The 20,159-nt window shown below is 39.2% G+C and overlaps 1 protein-coding gene across 8 annotated transcripts in view; it reads right to left on the bottom strand.

The window, feature by feature from the left end:
* AK8 (adenylate kinase 8) overlaps positions 1-20,159 on the bottom strand; it is a 75,490-nt gene that overhangs the window by 27,500 nt on the left and 27,831 nt on the right. For all 8 annotated transcript variants that reach the window (XM_063353307.1, XM_063353310.1, XM_063353313.1 and 5 more), the window contains 3 exons: positions 18,483-18,614; positions 15,534-15,623; positions 2,236-2,377 (listed from right to left, as the gene is read on the bottom strand). In XM_063353307.1, the coding sequence (XP_063209377.1) occupies positions 2,236-2,377; positions 15,534-15,623; positions 18,483-18,614 (364 nt within the window). The remainder of the gene's footprint in view (positions 1-2,235; positions 2,378-15,533; positions 15,624-18,482; positions 18,615-20,159) is intronic.

The following is a 20,159-nucleotide window of genomic DNA, read 5'->3' as shown; positions in this document are numbered from 1 at the left end:
TGTCTGATACAGAAAGATTTTCAGGTACCAGTCTGTAGGAAACCCTTTGCTCTACTGCAAATTCCAATTTAAAGAAAACCCTGTACCTTACTTTTTCAGTGGAAAATGAATTATTTTCTTTTTTGTTCCAGGGCAGTTCTTTGGATGCAGTGGCTGATGCTGTATGAGTTTTTTTATTATTACATTTTAACAAACTTTATAGCCCATTTTGTTTGTTTTCAAATAACTTTATTTTCCTTCTTTTCTACCATCAATTACTAGGTTTGTTTTTCTTTTCATAAGATGGAGGAGTCGGGAGACTGATCCTGCTCAATGCTGTATAATTTAGTATTATGTGTACTAGCTTTATGAGGTGGGAGTCAGATAAAACATAGTATTTGAACACTAACCATTTATTAGCTCTAAGGAATAGATTTATGACTTGACAAGCAGACAATAACTCTGTGTTCTGATCAGCCAAAGAGGTCTACTTTGAGTTCAAAACACAGACTAACATACTCTTTCACAAATAATTTTGTTTACTGATGTGACTAGATTTTAATAATAAACTTGATATATATGTAAATTTATTTTAATCTAATTTCATCAACAGAGCCCTCCTAAAAATGAGACTTTGTAGATTGTTCTGTGTCTGATTTATAGATTTCTGCATCCTATTCCCAGACTGATTTCAAGGCTATAATTCTATCAGGTTTTTCTCCTGATGTCAGAAACACCACCTCTGCAGATAGTGTTTTATAACTAGCATCACAACCGAAACTGAATTACTGCCCTGCTATCCTATGCTGCAATATGTCCTTTTGTTTATAATCACCCTCTCTCCCTTGTATACCTACTACTTCAGTTTCATGGAAAATACCAGCTCCAAAATCAATCAGGTAGCGTGATGTCTGGTTTTGTCCCTTACTTCAACCCCTGTATAAAATAGGGGACAAATTCTTAACTCAGACACGAATGTGCAGAGCTCTTTAATGAAAACGGAAGCTGAGCAAATGGATCAGTGCCAAATTTCCACACGTACAATTTTATGATGAGTCGCTCTTCCCCACTTGATGAGGTCTTGATCTTCCTGTAAAGGAGCACGTGGCACACATTTGAGCATCCACACTGATCTCAGCTACTCGGATACATTTTTAGGGACTCAGGACCTACCTTCTAAATGCACATGAAGAATAATCCACGGGAACTGTTATTTAACTGAATCTAGCATGTTTCAAGATTCTTTGTCCATTTTTCCATTAAATGGATTCCTTTTTAAGATGTATCTTGTCTTACTTTTAGTAAACAAAGCTACTGCTATTTTCACATACTTTAATTTTTAAACCTTGATGGCATGACTGCTAGCTCCCCCCCTTTTCACTCTCCTCTTTTCTCTCTCCAACTCAATCTTCCCCTTTTACATCTCTCCACTGTACGCTGTACGAGGAGCGGGGGATGGATTGACTCCCACCTCATACAGCAAGAGCAACTTTACCAACGTAAACACTTCTGTGGGTAATATACCTTTTCCATCACTAGTTTTTAGACAAGAAAAAGCTTCCCGGAAGCATAAAGACTACGAATTTCCAACACATGCCTCTGGAGTGGCCATGGTGTCAGCCAGTGGTATGGACCGAACCAGGAACCGCTGGAGGGGAATGGAGAAGCCTCTCAGCTTTGATGAGTACAACAGCATTTCAAATCCTCACCACCCTTGGATCAGCATTTTATTTGCCTGGCATTCATAACAATTCTCTTTTGATGCTCCTTTCTCTTATATTACATTTCTGAACACTTCATTATAGCTCAAATAAAATATAATTCTCATGTTGTTTTTAATTATTTCACAAAACCCAAAAGTCTCATAATGAGCTCTTCTAAATACTAATGTATTTCCATGATATTATGCCGATGCTAAAGAAAGAAGATGCAGATCCCCCCTCCTGCTGCAAATAAAATACACCTTCTGATATAATCCAAACTTTAATCCATTTCTTATGGTTTGCCTTTAGAGGCAACTCAAACAAATAACCAGAAGAACAAACCCCTTCTCTCTCCCACAGTTTGGCCATCTGGAGGATTTGTAAGGCCAATGCTCTATTTCCTACACTCCAGGAGCAAGACCCCTTTTTACAGTTAAGGAAGGAGTAAATAAATAAGACGCAACAGCCTATGCAATGTCAATAAAGACCTGTATCTTTCCATAAACAAATTTTTCACATATGTAATGTCGTGATTGCTAAATTTATAGCTTACCTGTTTGGAATAATATGCGATTTCTGCAGCTGTTCTCCCTGCTCTACGTCTCTTGGGAAGCCATAAAGCACCCAACCGTTGGTCACGCAGTCTAGCGTGTTTAGGCGTTCTGCCAGGATCTTCATAACAAGGTTGTCTGGAACTGCAAAGGATTAAAAAGATGACATTTATTTTGTATGCTGAGTCCACAATTAGGGAGGATACAAACTACTTTTTCTGGTTGGACTGCTACAAGAAGTAAAACACAAAGAATTACTCCTGTTTATGTGATAGATTTTGGAGAGAGGAGTTATTGTTGACTTTGCACATTTACTGTGCTATCAGGAAACCCCCAAACTCACACGGAACTGTGGGACTAAAGCAAAGTATTTGGTAAAAACTGACGCCTACATAATTTTGCAATGTCCTTTTTCTCTCAGCCATATTGGGCTGACGTCACGATGAAGTGTGACTTAATCTTACCAAAATGCAAAAAATAATGACCTGAGTTGTGTGAAAGAAATCCTTAAACAGGAAAGAAATTTCTGTAGCATTCTGTATTTAACTTAGCAGATTATAATGGTTCTGCCACAGCAGGCTAGATGCGATATTTCTGCTATTTGCCCAAAGGCTTGAAGCTTTTATAACCGAAAATAAATTTCCAAAATGTATTTCAACTACTGTAATTACTGCATTGATGACTCCCTAATTTCAGAGACAGAAGTTCTCTTTCCTCTATTGTTATTTTTCTTTAAGCCAAGAGAGCATATCAGCAAGGTGCTGACTGGGATTCTTATTACAATGCAGCTTTTAAAATTCTATTTAATGGGACACAGTGGTAAGGAGGTCTCCTGCATATTTTCACTACAGCCTTCATAAAGTAAAATATTTCAATTGAGATACTTAAACTTGTGTATCTCATATTTTTTTTCCCTTTTTACAGAAAAATTAAATGATTGGGTTCAGTAAGAGCGACTATAAATTTTGCAAGGACTCTCACAATGCAGCGGGTTTAGTGTCAAATATGCACAAAGAAAGGTCAGCAAAACCACCTCAAGCTACTTCCCCAAAAAGCAGCCAAAACAATTTTCCGGAAGCAATGAGAGTCCCTTCTCGTTATTTGTACAGTATGTCTAATACACTGTTGCCTCTACTGGAAACAAGCAATAAAAAACGCTACATAAATCCACACCGTGGAATGTTGATGTTCTGATACTCACCCTGCCATTGCATCTGCATACAAAAATACAACAACAAGTGCTCGTAGGAGAGCGTATGCGTCAGGTTTCTAACAATGCGATTCGCTTTAGGAGTAGCTGACAGCAACGCGACCATATTTTAGTAGAGTATATTATTATCAGTGCACATTTATACCCCAGGTACAAGCAGGTTTTAAACTGCAATAATAGAATCTATTTGCTTCCTGAAATTTAGCGTTTCCTAAAGACTTACACCTCTGTCATGAAATTCATTGCTTCTCCTTTAAGTAATCAAATTACCGAGTTTACAGAATTGCACTCAGGATTCAATGTACCAGCAAAAAGGGAGGAAAACCGCAGGGAATTAATTAGAAAACAGATTAGTGTATTAATTGAGGATACCCACTTCACATTATAAAAAAACAAGTTAAGGAGAGTAATATTCTCCATCTGCTAAAAGAAAAAAGGAATGGAATAAAACCAGACACTTCTCAGAGAGCAAAATGACAATGCAAAACCAGGCATTCTGTTAAAAATGGGATTCATAAAATTAACTATACAACAGTGCAGCAACAGCAGGCAGAAGTGTTATTAGACAGATGATACTTATCTAAGACCCGAGCTGCAGGCAGGCATAGAGGGGATAACGGGAGAATTTCCGTGCTCTTGCAGGGCACTTCTCCCTGCTCTCCAGGTTACAAGAACTAATACAAAACCAAGACATCCTGGTCAGAAGAAAGAAAAAACCCAACATCCCACCTTCTCTTTCCCCAAACTATATTCCATACAAAGACCAGTGGAATTTGCCTGGTAGTCTTGTATTTCTGGCTGCAGCACTAAACTTTCTGTCTTGATGCGTGTTATTTTATCATGATTCCTACTGGAATCATTAACATGGATTTACAAAGCCAAAATGTATGGTTTTTTGACACATTTTCAGAATGCTTAAAGACAGCTTTGCAAGGGATTTGAATGAAACTTGAAAACGCGAGAGTAAAACTGCACTAAGGTAGGATTCTGCTGGAGCTGACGTCCCTGTGAGATGAACCAGGAATCAGGGCAGAGGCTGAAAGCCCCGAGAATGGCACAGAGAAATAAGTGGATATACAGCACTGTTGAGCTTCCAGCAGATCGTAGGAGATTCTCCAGTTCCGGGAGCCAAATTGTTTCCATCCTGCGTATGGGAAGGAGAAACACTACAGACTACAAGAAAATTAAAAAGCAATTGTGATGGGAACTGGGCAGCATCTCCTCGATCTGATCACTTCCCATAGGCCTTCCGTGAATCCTGATGATCAAAATCCTCCACTTCGGTCATTATTTTTGAACAAAACTGAAGCAATCACAAGAGGAAAAAAAAATAAATCAAGATGCAGTGACAAATAATTAACAGTTTATCTAACGGCATGCCAGGTTTGGGGTATTTTGAGTAGTACCGGGGATATGTGGTAACCCTGACACCTTGCTAATTTCAGGATGACTGACGAGAAGATATCAGCAATGCACTTTAAGTTGTTTCTACACTCGTATACACATATACATCACTGAATAATATAGATGCTTACACATTTTCTGTGCCTCCCTCTAAAGCTTGATGGTGAGAAATAAAACATAAACAAGTCAGACAGCAAGCTCTGCTCTCCTCTTGATTAGCAAACATACCTATCACTTCAACACAATAGGGGAACATAGCTTGTTGGCTGTTCAATGGCATTACAAAGTACATCAGCTGCCCTTGAACAGGAACAGTCACACTTAAAACAGCTGCATTAAAACTGTAAAACATCTTCCACAGACCAGAGGGAAAAAAAAAAGACAGAGAGAAAAAAGGAAGAAAAAAATCAGTATTATTCTTATTTTGCTGTGGTACAGACAGAGTGGGTAATGAAGAACTCTGCAGTAGGGTATTCCTTTTCACTCATGTGGAACTGTCTCTTGAATGTAAGGCAAATTAATAACCTGTAATTGGAGGGGCACACAGTCTGTAAGTAACTAGACAGAGGTCTCCTGGCCTTAAGCACATGACCCAATGGGCTATATAGCAAAATAAAATTTAGAGCTTTTCTGGTGAGACAGTCAATCTACATGTTTTAAGTAGATTATGAAGCACAAGAGCTTTGAATAATCAATTCCTTTTCAACATAAGCTTGTGTGAGCTTCCAACTCTGAAAGTTGGGGGAATGAGACTCTGGAGAGGTTTTACTTTATCATTAGAGAAGTCCAAAGATAAGTTTCTTGTAAAAATTACAATGTGCTACAAAGAGATATCCAGATTAGGTAATGTGGAAGCACATCTCTATTAAGGCAAAAAATCAAGGTACAGGAGTAAAACTCAGCCCTCAAGAGTAATGCTGCAGAGCTACAGTGATACCCTGTGCTGAGAGCACCACACAGAGCTGCGGACCACGGTCGCGGTGAACCTCAGAGATGGCATATGTGACAGAATGAGCCCACAACCAGCTCCATATAGAAATGTAATTCATTCATGCATACATTCTTGCCTAACATCAACACCACACACCGTATCTCCCTTATCTCCCAGCCTGTCTTGACCATGTTAATGCTCTAGACTATGCAGCTGAATTAGCAGCTGTGGACCTATGAAGTGATCGAATAAATTCAAGGGTATGATCAGGCAGGGTACAAGGAACAGAGGTTTAAAGTGCTGCTGTTGATGCTGGAACTGCTGCCTGGACACCTGGAGATTTTCTGTCTCCAGGGCTGTCAATCAGCACCTTCCAGCAGACCGTTTAAAAAATAAATTTACTTCCCAGAGCTTCAAAGGTTTTCACAAGTATAAGGTAGTTCTCATGGAAAAATACGTCCTCATGAAACTCATAGGAGTGTGGCCTATTAGCTCTTACCCAACCCATAGATCTGCAGGACTAATAGAAAACCCTATCAGGCAATCAGCTGACAAAATCATACCATCTCCTCAAGACAAAAGTAAGAGAACACTAAAGGCAGTCTGAAACGCAAAAACACTACTTGAGAGACTACGGGGCACTATTCTCCAATAGCTTCAATGTTGTCAGTGCTCCAAGCTATACAATTATCATATTTAAATTGATCCCTCCTCCATATATTTCCCTTTATAACAGGCTTTTGAAGGGTATTGACTCACTTCTCCAAACCTATAAAACCTCAATTCTAAGTACAGCATAACTGTCGACTTTGTGCTGTAAAAAGTTTAAGGTCCTTTTGACAATATTGTCCATTTACCCTTTATCCTTCTCTTGGAGGTTTGTTTTTTTTTTTAGCAAGGTCTGAAGACTTTCACAGCTAATTCAGATGCCTGAGGCTTGATCCCAGTACTTGACAGTTAACATCTTGCCCAGACTATTAGCTACCGCCAAAGGCTACTCTCCTGGATTGTCCTGTCAATCCTAAATTTAGCAAAGCATGAGATCTGCTTATTTTATTGCTCTATAAACTCTGGATTATTCACAATGGGCCATTTTATTTGGGTCTTTCAGAGAAGTATTCTATTCTCTTGCCCACCTTAAGGTCCTGAGAGATTGTATCAATTTGGCTTTAACGTGTTTGAGAATGATTTAACACGTAGGCTGATCGATATTTTAATTTAATCCTGCCAACACACGGGATTGGTGAGAACGGGCCAGTTTCCACTGCAGACAGACAATTTTGCTTACTGTAAATAATAAAAAATAACAATCCAAGTGCGTCTTCAAGGCAAACCGGGGGGAGGCGGCGGGAGGAAAAGGCCCATTTTTGCCCCGAAGGCAGGCGAAGGGCAGCGCTTCCCCCCGGGGGGGGTCTCACCCCGCCGAGCCCCGGCCCCGCCGAGCCCCGGCCCCGCCGAGCCCCGGCCCCGCCGAGCCCCGGCCCCGCCGAGCCCCGGCCCCGCCGAGCCCCGGCCCCGCCGAGCCCCGGTTGGTTGTTCTCTAGCGCCACCTGGCGGGCGCGATGGGCAGCGCGGGGCGGCGGCGGCCGGTACCGGGGCGGCGGCGGGGCCTTCGCACCCCGACATCGCGGGCCCCCGCGGCAACGGAGAGCGCTCCGCCGGCGGCTCCGCTCCTCCCGCATCCCGGGCGCCGGCGGGCCGGCACGGCAAAGCTGCAAGCGGCGCCGATTCGCCGCGTTTTAAAGCTAATCGTGAAGCCGGCAAATACAGAGGCGACGTCGCGAATAACGACATCGACGGGGCATTTGCACTTACTCGGCGATTTCTCCAAAGGGAAGATTTGCACGGAAGAAGTCACCACTCGCGCATTGTACATGCACAGCACTGCGGGGAATGGCTTCCTGTGAGCACCGGAATAATTATTTTAATACAGTAAGATAAATAATATGATAAATTATTTCATTTCCACATTTTAAAAATTTTTGTTTCTTCGAATATATTAGAACCTCTCTTTTTTTTTTTGAGCTTTTTAGTCACTTAAAATAGGAATTAGCTATATTAAAGAGGAAGTGATGACATTTTTTAAAGTGCGTACGATCCCAAATCATTGATGAAATGACACGTGATGAATGAAGACCTTCAGAAACACATGTTAAAGGAGCGCATCGTTCTTACTCACCATTACAAGCCAGAGATTCAGGAACCTACATCTGACCACGTTTAGTGACTAGGTAAGATTCCAGCCCCTTACACTGCTTTACCTCCTAGGGGCATCTTCAGATTTAGCAATGGAAATTCTGTCCAAATCAGGTATCCAGCATACAGACACAAAAAGCTCTTTTCCCCCCAAAATAGACTCTGCTGCTGTCAGTAGCTGTGTGTGTTTGCCTGGTGGCACCGGCTGTCGGTGAGTCCCAGGATGACCCAGTGGGTGACATCAAGGTCAAGATCCACATACCTGGGGTCCCATCCACACTCGCACACTGACTGCAGCAAGGCACGACTTGAATTAGGTTTCCTGCCTCAGTTTACCCATCTGCAAGAAAAAAGCTACTCTGAATTACTTCGCAGGGATGTTTCTCACCTGAAAGTTTCTAAAACTAGTAAAAAAATGTGTATTTGCACTATTTCTTTTTATTCCTTCAGTTTCCACAGAGAGAATACAGCCAGACACAGGACAGCAAGCTCAGTTCTGACCCAGCTAACACGGCATTTCCATTATCAACCAAGTTCCCTATTTCCTAATAATCTTGTTGAAAAACATCTTGTCCTCCTATACCAAATACTCATTTCCCATGTGGTGAGAAGAGAGGACAGTAAGGGGTCTGTTGTCCCTCACCAGTGACGCCTGCTGCCAGCACGCACTCCAGATCCCCAACAGCGGGATCGGCTGCCCAGTCCTGTGTCTCCTCTTGACGCTCCTCCTGACACCTACCAGCCACGTAGAATCACGGAATGGTTCGGCTTGGAAGGGACATTCAAAAATGTAAAGCAGCACACAAGAGCTATGAAATGTTTTGCTTGTCATAAAAAAAGTCTGTTCCACACAGGAGCCTGATTCTGTATGTATGGGACCCAGCGAAATAGAGCCAAAGACAGAATTTGATGTCAAACTCCAAAGACCATAAAAGGGGATGCTGCCAATATGCAACGTGCTTTTCCTTCCAGTTTTCTTATAAAAACTCATGTGATTTCCCCATCCCAAACTGCAAACAGAAAACCAAACAGAATTCAAGTCAGCAGCTCTTTGCAGAGGAGCTCGTGCTGCAAGAAGAATAGCAGGAAAGGAAACACCACAGTTCTAAGTTTTTAAGAATGACTGTCACCAATAAAGAATAAAATAAATATAAAAGATTAATACTTAGCATTTATATTGTACTTTGCTGTTTAAAAGTCCCTGACAACCACGAGGTCCTGTATGGCCAAGGGCTACAACCTCACTCAAATCCATGAGGATTTGTGGCACCACAAAGATGTCTGCTGACCAAAAATGGGAACTTTGGCCATCTGATAACGGTTTAACTTACAACCTGTTTTATTCCCTCCCTCGTGCAAACCCACAGACCCTAGCAGCACTACCCCTGTGAGTTATGATGCCTAATGTTATGTTGGATTATTGATACTCCAGTAATAACGGTGAATACTGCTACAAAACCAGGAGACTGTCGAAATTCAGACAGGCAGGACCATATCCACTAACTGACTGATCATAGTTCCTCTAGAAAACTACCGCACTAGACTCTTAAGTAAAATCACATTTATTTTGTCTGGTCTGGCATTCAGTGTTGGTTTTGGGGGGTAATTTTTTTTTGGGGGGGGTGTGGTGTGGTGTGTTCGTGGTTTGTTGTGTTTTTTTGAAATCTTAAGTGGGATGGCCTTTAAAAATGTCTTTGTAGACTGAGCGTCCCCAGAGTTACTTCAGCCCTGTATATCTGCCAGCCAGATAAATAAAGAAAAATATATCCTAGATATTCAAATAAAGGAAAAAAGGGATTGTAATGTATCATATTGTTGTTATTCAACACATAAAAAAGTAAAATTTAGGAAAGAAGATGACAACCTACTGCCTATATGCCTTCATGTAAAACTTTCTATTCTACAACCTTGCATCTTTTATTAAAATATGGACACCTAAAACAGAAAAAAAAATAATTTAAGTTTTATTTAGTTCTCTTGACCACCAATTTTCTCCTAGTAGGAAAAAGACTGCTACCTATTTTCCATAAAAAAACCTTTGTAGCAGTCCCAGAGGAAAAGTCAAAAGTTTGACTTGAAAAACGGAGCTACTTCAAAAGCATTGTCAAACAGAGGTGAAGGTTTCTTAAAAATGCATAAATTAAAGTGCGGTGTATTCATAAATATCTCTGTAACTTTACACGGTATATTTGTGATTGAGGTGCATATATAGGTGAACATATAGCATCGTTATAAAACTAACTTAAATAAAGTAGAAAATCAATTTGTTTATTAGCTACTGTTTGGGCTCTGTGTCTGTGTGTGAGTGTGTGTGCATGTGTGTGAAAAATGAAAGAAAAATGGAGAGTTTTTTTCAATAATAAAAAGGGAGTTGCACTGCAGGGCCCCTAAAGCTTGTGAAAAATTAAACTCGACGGATTCAAACTGTCCTATTTCCACTTCAAAAGAGAAGAGGCACTGAGCTCTTCCCAACTTATCTTCAAACGCCCAGCACCCTAGAAAGTTTCTTTAAAAAAAATAAAGTCTCTAGTTCCCCCAAGCACTGTACCCGTTACTGTAGCTGCTGTCTCTCCCTCTTCTAATTATACCCATGTGAGTCTATTAATCAACTTGTAAATTATTTAGAGAGCCATGCGCTGTCTTCAGCTAGTACAAACACACTGCATGCAAAGACTTGCTGAAAACCAATGGAGCTCCCAAAGGGTCTCTCTCCAACGTTCAGACAGCTTGCGGCTCGCCAGTACAGCGCTGTTAAAAACAAGAAATAACACTCAGCTTACCTCCTCAGATATAAAGATTTACTCAGCCTTTCAACTCTGAAACTCTTTGCAAGTTTTTAACAAAGAGGAAGCCGCTCTATTGTCAAATCTTTACTTCACACTTAGTGATGAGAATATTAATTTGATGTCAAAAAAACCCACAACCCAAGTGCTTTCAGTGAGACTGTGATCACAATCACCAGGGGACCCCAACTTTCAGAGGCTGCACCAAAAAGCACCCCTTTAAAACCATTCCAATTTAAAATAAGGGTAAAAAAAATTGTACATTTGTACAGTAATAGTTTTTATTAGAAAATAGGAGAAATTAGGGAATTCCAGATTCTACCCCCCACATGCAGACTGCCATCGGGGACAGCTTCAGATATTACTACTTAAAAAATAGCAAAAGGAAGGGGAAAAAACAACACCGATTGTGTGTGTTCAGCCCTAACAGGCTGCAAACAGTGCGATGTTATCCGTCTTCCACGAATCAGCTCTCTTTACCACCTCAATCCTCATTTTGGTGGAAAAACCAATTACCCAAACTAATAGCAGTTCTCCCAGCTGCAATGCAGAATCTTACTGGTTTAGGAGTGGTTCTTGTTTTTTCCCCCTGCTCTTCATGCTGTTTTTCTGTCATTTCACTTTTCGTGGCTCCATTTATTGCAGCCTTTCAAACATCTATTAATTAGCACTGACCACTCGATGCTATTTCACCATGAAAACACAGAAAATCGAAGAGACAAAATGGCACGCAAATTTCTTTTCAACCGAGTGCTGACCTTTCCTATTTTTTGTGATGCCCCCAATGCCAAAACGCTTCTGCTTCTACTTTCATTAAAAACATGCAAAAATCTCAAGGGGAAAACACCAGGGACATTTAGGGGGGGGAAAAAAAGCAGAAATGCTTTCTCCAGGGCTTTTTTTTTTTTTTTCCTCACGGGGTATCAAATTCTGACAGACACCTTTAAAATGGTGAATGTCGATACTGCAGATGGAACTTTAAATGAACGCGTGCCCGTGTTTTCAGTGAGGCAGGTCCAGAACGCAGGACACGAATTCTGCACAAAGGTTTTCATCAAGCCGGTGGGGGCTCTGAAGGGCTATCTCCATACGCATCATTTGCCCATAGCCTGAATCTCCAGAAGGGGAGGAGCAGCCTACGGAACAGTCTCTTCACAACATTTCAGAAGGAATCAAACTGAACGAATTAATTAAGGTGAGCTGTCTCGCTGTCTCGGTAAGGGTTCTGACCACTATGCTCACCACTTACCCCAAATGGAAGTCTTCCTGTGCTGCCCAAGCAAACGGCGTGTGCTAAATTTAGCATTACTGACTAAGATCTAAACTGAGTGGAGTTAGTGACCAGAAGACTGGTATCAAACTCTGATGCTGGTAAATTTTCTGCACAGAGTATAGTTAGCAATAATTGCCTAGTTTCAGTGAAAACCCCAATATCCTAAAGGAAAACTCTGTGCATTTCAGACTGGTTGTCCAAGGAACAAGTCTATGTTTATGACAGACAGAAAGCAGGCAGGTTGCTGAACTTTTCACTGAAAACGCATTTTTGAATACCTAGTGTGCACCAACTGTAGAGTAGAATGTCCTGGGAATTAAAAAATTAATGGGCTCAAAAATATCTATGCTACCTTCATCAAGCAAAATAAATCACCATATACAAAATTGAGAAGTTTGATAAAGCAGGAGACAAGGACCTTATGAGACAGCAAACACTAGAAAATACAGGAAATGGGAATGCGCTGAGTTGCCTTCTGGGGTGAATAATAGAATTGCCTGGGCTGTTCCTGAAACACATGTTGTATACATGAAGCAGCATTACAGGAAAAAACAATGCAAAGAATGTTTGTGAATCCTAAAACTAAGAAGAGATCTGAGTTAGTCAACCAGAACTAGAACAGAATAGACAGTGGACAGCCTCAATAACTCAACAGTAAGGAGTTATGACACCACAACATAGCCCCTCGGCACATCTTAAATGACTAATTGTATGCAATCAGTTGTGTCCACAAGAAGGGAAACCACACTGAGGTCACTCCCCAGGGCAAGTATTTTAAGAATAATGAGGCGTGCCCTCAAGATTTTACGGCACTTGTTTCATTTTGACTAGTAATGATTTGAGTGCAACATTTCACTCGGTCTGTCTTTGGTTCCAGGGTATTGTGTGACAGTATCACTTGCATGATTCCTTGCCCAAAGGAACAACTATGCTTACTTGGTATGTAACTAGAAATGCAATGGAAATTTTGAAGTTCTAACTGTTTTTCCAGTTATACCACTGCCTGCTATTGACTAAACTAACTCTATTCAAATGTGATTTTCTTGAAACTGAATGTAGTCCATAATAGCATGAGAATCTTTCCTTTGTATTAACCTGGTCGTAACTCTGCAGCAAGACAGTAAGAATCCTGAATTCTTTGCTCATCTTTCCTCTTCAGTACACTATGTTCTTTCATTTTCTCCAAGCCTCTTGTGAGGGCAGTAATGAATTCTTGTTAGTGTTTACTAATGTAAATTCATTCTTTGTTATCCCTGGGAGAGGAGGATTAGCAAAATGACAGAACTTATTATTTCTGGTATTGCTATATAATATTTACTTTTATTCAGCCCTTAATTTTGAAGTATGTCCCACCAAATAAAATGTAGGTGCATACAAGCAAAAACTAAGGGAGCATATTTTAGCACAATTCACAGAAATATAGTTATGATTCCCATTAACATTCAGCAGCATTGTACAGCTTTGTCCTTGCATGCTATATTAAAAAAATTAATCTAAATCTGAAATAAGTTCTAATTTGGAGAAAGAAAGGAATTACAACTTCAATTTCATTTCTCTGAAATGAAAGCAGCTCCCTTGGACTAAGGATGTACACATATTTTAGGACTGGATAAAAATTGCAATCTATGCAATTATTTTACTCTACTGGGAATGCTTTTGGTACCTCCTTTAAGGAACTTCAATGGTTAAGATGAAGTTTATAAAATACACAAAGAGCATTTTAGTAAAGAAAGCTCTTAAAGGAGCTTTGAATAAATAGATCATACAAACTCACATCTCAGCCATAACTGAAATCTAGAGAGCAAGGTATTTACAGTGGCTGTCCTCTACTTCACAGAGATGAGAAGAAAGGGACATAATGGTATAAACATAAGACTCTGAAATTAACAGATACCATAAAAAAGGCACGGGCCCAGAGCTTAAAACGATCTCCACACGTGAGTTAGACTGCATACATAAGTAGCCACATTCAGGTCAGCCAGACTATACACATGAAGAAGTTGCTTCCATACCTAAAGATCTAGGCTACACTGCAATTAATATATGCTAAGATCTCTTGCCTTTGAGCTAAATGGCCGTTCTGATTAGCAGTATCTCGAAATCAGAAAATCCTCTCCTAGATCTCTGTGCCTGTGTTACAGAGGAGCCAGCGTCTCTCTTCCAGGCTGCAGAGATTGATGCTTTCCATTCCCATGGTTCCCACATACGCGCCTCGTCCCAGCAATATGGTGGCTGCCACAGAAAATTAATGCGTTGAACTAGCTGAGTTGCTGTATTAAGAATAAATGCAATCCATTCACTAGAGATGAAGTTTAGAGTTAAAATGTATTACCTTGTGGCTTGATAAAGTGACTGACAGAGGGATAGAATACCCACAGCTGCAGGCTGCCAAAGGTCTTTTGAAATGCTTAGAAAAGTACTGAATCTCTTGGTATGGTATCAAGGGAACCTCAGTTAATTTTATGGGCTCATGTTTCGGATCTGTGTAATTCAGTCTCAGAATTAAGCTATTGTGCAAAAAAGGGGACTTTCAAGCTCTCCGCCTCACCAAATGGCTTTCCTCGCCAAAAATAAAAGACAATGAAGATTTCTCTTTGCTCGGGGGGTTTGCTCAAAATTCCATTAATACTGAAGCTTAACCGAGATTTCGCAATCTTCGGCAAGATTGTCTCCTTATATTTGTATCACTGGTAACCATTTGGCCTGTTGCCAGAAACAGGACTCAAAACTCCTCTTCCAGGCCATTGTAATTGGCTAAATAAACATTTTTCCACCCTACTGAAATACAACTTATCCTTTACAACTACAAATCTTTTCTGATTTTTAATACCCACCACATACAGAGAGCTATCCTTGTGCAAGACAACGAACAAACAGGTAAGTTTAAGCTGCTGCCCTAAGGAGCTTACAGTATTTATGATTTATCTGAAATCACTGCGGAGCATTTCAAAAGCAAAGTATGCTTAGATATTCTTTGTGGTAGTCCCCTCCTACAACCAAAAGTGCTGATAAAAATGAAGTGCAAAGAAACTTTACTTTTAAGTTAAAAATATTTGCGTGAAAGTAGAGGAATCTACAGTAGCATTCTACAAGTCAAAATCGACATATAAAAGCAGAGTCTTTATTACAGCCCACTTGAAATAAAGATGGAACATGATTTTGTGCTTTAAATAACAGTTTAAACATTTTGAAATTATACATCTCTTTCAGAATTCCGATTTTGATTTAGAGATAAAAACATGGAAATCAACTTTTGGAATGTGTACAAAAAGATCTGAATTTCACAGGAACAGTGAACTACTTGCTTTGAAGATATCGAAGAGCTTCAAAATCTAACTTCTGTTATGAAGTGCTACAAATCACATGTAATGAAAGGAATTCATCAACTTCCAGAGTACTCTGACGTAACTCGGATTAGAATCTGACCAAGAAAAATTCACTCACAATTTAATTTTTGCCAAAAATTTGTAACTAGAGTGTAATGAGACAACAACGTGCCCTACCTGGGTATCCACTGTCAATATAAGGCTTAACGAGTTCTCCAAGTTTTGTCTTGTCTGCAACAGCTTCCTTTAGCAGTTGCCCACAGCAAACTAACAGGAAGGAACAAAACAAAAGACACAAGGTTAAATTTTAAAAAGGAAGCAACAAAGAAAAGAAAAAAAACACCCCAGAAGCTGCATACTGGAATAAGGTCACTGAATAAAATAAAAGTTGTAGGTTTTCTGGGTTTGTTGTTAGGATATTATTTTTTTTTTTGGCCAAGCAGAGCAAAAAGCAAAGATACTGAGCAGGGGAGAATATTGAATAAAAAAGAATACATTTGGCAAAGAACGTATTAAAAACAGAGACAGAGAGAAAGATATTAATCAAATAGGTTCCTGAAATAATAACTCAAGGGATTGCTAGCATTTTTCACTTTTCATAAACTTATAATTACTGAATAAAGTTACACCTGCTGAACAGCATCTGAACTGCACTGTTGGAGGTGCAGGATAATACGCAGTTCAAGGAATTGACTCCCTGGATCATTTAATGATCATGCAAGAATTATATTTAAAAACCTGCACTAATCCAATATTATCATTGACTTCAAATAGACAGAACACCAGGAGATGTGGATTTAAAGTTTTAGTCAGGACAGTTGTATATGAAATGCTGCTACTTCAGGTTTGGATAACACTTGCTGACCAAAGTTAATGAGTCTTATCGTCCCACGCGAGTCAGATCCAGCAGTCCTGAGCCTTATTTGACAGGGAGGGAAGTAAGGCATGGAGAGGTTACACAACACCACAACCAGTCCCAGTTTCGACTGAGTTTTGGTAAATATTAGATAACGGTCACTGTATGCATTACTGCATGACCTTTCAATTAATAATCGTAAGTTGGTTCCACGCTTCCTGAAATCAATAGCACCCACATCTGCAGCTGTACTGACTTCAGTGGAAAAGAAGCCGTCCCTTTCATCTGCTTTACCGCTGTTAACCACACCCACCGTTTGGCAAACAAGAGTAAGAATACTCCAATATTTCTTGGACAAAGCTGATAAAGTTTAACGTTTAAGTGACATGGCCTGAACACAAATTTTAACAGTCACTAATTGTCCTGCAGAAACAAATTCATATTCACAACAAACAGTGTAGAAACATAACAGAAACTCTGCACAGACCCCACCTTCAGACAACTAACATGCGTACACCTAAATTCAATCCAATTCAAGAGACTATTTAAACACAGGATTAAATTTTTAAGCCTGTGGTTCAATCCCAATGGCCTAATTGGAAATTAAGTATATGCTAAGTACTCTTCAAAAAAATGATGGTCTTCCAACTTTATTTTAAATACTTAATTCTTATAATATTTGGTTTAGAGTATATTTAAAATAAAATTCAACACAGGGTAAAGCAGTGGTAATGTATTTACTGAAAAGAGTTGCAACTCTCTTATATAGTAGTTACTTAAAAAAAATGCAAATTTTGACCTAGATGAAAACACTATCAAACTTGCAGTTTTAGAAATAAAGTTCAGAAAAAATATTCAGAAACACAAGAACAATACTTTAACACAATCAGACACGTTTTATTTTTCATTAAGCCAATTACACAAGTATTAAAAATATAGCTTTGAATAAATCTACAAATATTTATTTTTAATATGAAATGACAAAACACAGCAATATTAAAATAACTGATAGCATAAACATTTTACCAATTTTATTTGTACTTATTAGTACTGCAATACTGATTTTAAAATAATTTACTTTTTTCAAGTTCACTGGATATCATTTTAATCATATTCATGTATTTTTTAAAACACTAAAATAATAATAAAGATCTAAAATACAAGAATACTAAATCTAGAACCCTAAACTGAGAGGTAGGCAGTTTCACAGCTGTTTCTACGCCTTTGCCAGAACTGCACAAACCTACGATCTAGCCATTAATTGGAATGATCATATGGAAAGCAGATGGCTTTTTCTGAAGTTTCAAGTTTGAACTTGAAAAAAATTTATTTCAGATCTACTAAAATGGTAATTGAAAACAATACGGCTCAGATCCTGAAGATGTAACGCACATGTAAAGTCAAATCCAGGTCCAGTGAGACCTTTTGACTTCATCAGGACCCCAGGGAGGACACGAGCACATCGCTATGGACAACGCAGTGAGTTCCACTCATTTAAGAATCTCCTGAACACGAACACCCACTACCTACTTAATTCTGATTTTTCCATTTGGTGTACACTGGAAGAATACTAATGAAATTAACTTTAATTTTACTTAGAGGATATGACTAATCAGCAAATTTTACAGATATCAGATGTCTGATGAAAATAATTTATGGCTACTCCACTATTGAAGACATCATAGAACATGGACACATATTGCATTGATCCTATCATCAAGCTGTGGATTCACGTTATAGGAATTTTTAACATGAACATGCTAACTATGAACAAGCCTCATACACAATTTTCTGGGTCTCCATTACAAAAGAAAGAGAATCCACTTTTAAATAATTGCTTCCTTTTCTAATACATTACTTCAGACGCATTGAATCTGAGTCTTCATTAAAGTTCAGAGTAAATTCTATTGTAGAAATGCCCCAATTTTCGTCAGACAGTTGAAACTGCAAAGACATTACTCATGATCCACTCATCCACAGAAGAATTCAGAGCACTGCAGGAATCTAACACACAGAAAAATACTGATGTAAAGGGTATAAAAAATGGTGACTAAAAAAATGTTACAGCTGGTTTGTCACAGAATATATGCTTGACTGGTTTATATTTCTTCATTGAAATACTTTTCACTTCCCTCAAAAATTTGACATCCATACCAACGGACAAACAGAGAAATTTTATGAGCAAGTAAGAAAGACAGACAGCAAAAGATAAATGATCAAAAAGAGAGAAAGGGGGAGTTGAGCAAAGTGCATATTTACTGAGAACTTACTGTTGACAACACTGTATTTCTGAGCTATTAGTGCTGCCTGCAGGCTCTTCCCACTGCCTGGGGGTCCACAAAAGAGAATCCGTGGTGTAAAGGGGGCGGCTGATCGGTGTCGTGTTTGGACGTAGGTAAGAACTAGAACATGAGAGAAAGGCAAGAAATACAGGTGTGGGGTTTTTTTTTTTTAAATTAATATAAACATCAATTAACTTCTCTTTTTTTTCAAAGGTCATTTTGGTCATCATTTATCTTATCACTGAAACATCTAGATACTCCAACCAAAATCAGGACTCTGAAAAAACTGCCACATCAGCAACTTACACTGAGAGGCACTTGAGAAATCTTACTATCATTATGCTCCTATACTATCTTTCATCAGTAGATGTCAAACCATTTTAAAGAGCACATTGAATTAATAATTGCTCTTTTATCATGTTGTTTTTAGCAGAAGTAATTTTTGCTTGATAGGTACAATTTTACCATGCAAATTATAGAGGGATATAATTACATTTAATACTTTCTGCAGTTTCTGAACAAATATTTAAGTGTAAAAGCTCAGGATGTTAAATTAATATGACATTTATCTGTCTCTGTGTGTGTGATTAACAGACTCCTAATCACAATATTCTAGACTTGTAGCATAGGATGTCACGACACAATACGGCACTGACAACACATAACTGAGTATGATTTTATTCTTTTGTCCATCATTTTTGCATAACATGTAAAGGCGATTTGAGCTTCTCTGTCTGATTCCACTCTATTTGCTGGACATCATTCTTTTATGTTTTGTATTGCATATGAAATATTACATTCAGGTTAATCTACAGATTAGAAGAGCTTTGGAAAGATGACAGGACATAGAATCCCCAGGGTTGGAAGGGACCTTTCAGATCATCTAGTCCAACCATCAACCACCTTGCTGTATTGTAGAGACCTGAACTTTGTTACAGTCTCAAAAGAGAACCTGATAGATCACCAAGAAGCTACAAGATGACACAGGCTGGCACCGAGGACAAATTAGGATTGTATTTGGGCACAGCCAAAGACTCTTCCTTCCCATGCCCCTTTTATGCCTAACGATACTAGTGAAGTGAGCAGCTCAAGCTCCAGCACAAGCTATGCGAGCTTTCCAGGATCATAAATTCAAATGCCAAGGCTAAAGCTCGTGCCACAGCATCCCCATTGCCACTGTTACCCATGATTAAAGCAGCATGGGCACGCCGGCACGGGCTTTGACTTCCCCTGTAATTGCAATGGATACAATTGTTAGCCCAGACATCTTCAGTTCAAATAAAAGAGTCTCTAGACTAAAAAGTCCTTGTAATAAAATAGTATTTTAGTCTAACAAATAGGTTGGGCTTAGACATTAATGTTTGTATGAATCATAAGCCACATTAAAAAACAAAAAAAACACAAAAGGACTGATGGAGAACATCATGAGGATCAGTATTTTAACTACTGTTGTTAACACCTTGCTGTATACTAAATAACATTTTTTTCTGAGGACCCTCTGCTAGACACTTCGGTATGGTTACAAAATCTTTTGTAATAAAGAAGCATCTCCATCAAACTCCAGCCCTGCTATTTCTAGATAGCGAACCTAAAGCACTGAGAAACTAACGCAAGCTGCAACCACATGGGATCGTATCCATCTCTTTCTGCAGGGCCACAAGCTGT

Source organism: Chroicocephalus ridibundus, chromosome 15 (assembly GCF_963924245.1).
Source record: "Chroicocephalus ridibundus chromosome 15, bChrRid1.1, whole genome shotgun sequence".
NCBI lineage: Eukaryota > Metazoa > Chordata > Aves > Charadriiformes > Laridae > Chroicocephalus > Chroicocephalus ridibundus.
The sequence above is the reverse complement of the archived record's forward strand: the minus strand, read 5'-3'. Positions and strand labels throughout refer to the sequence as shown.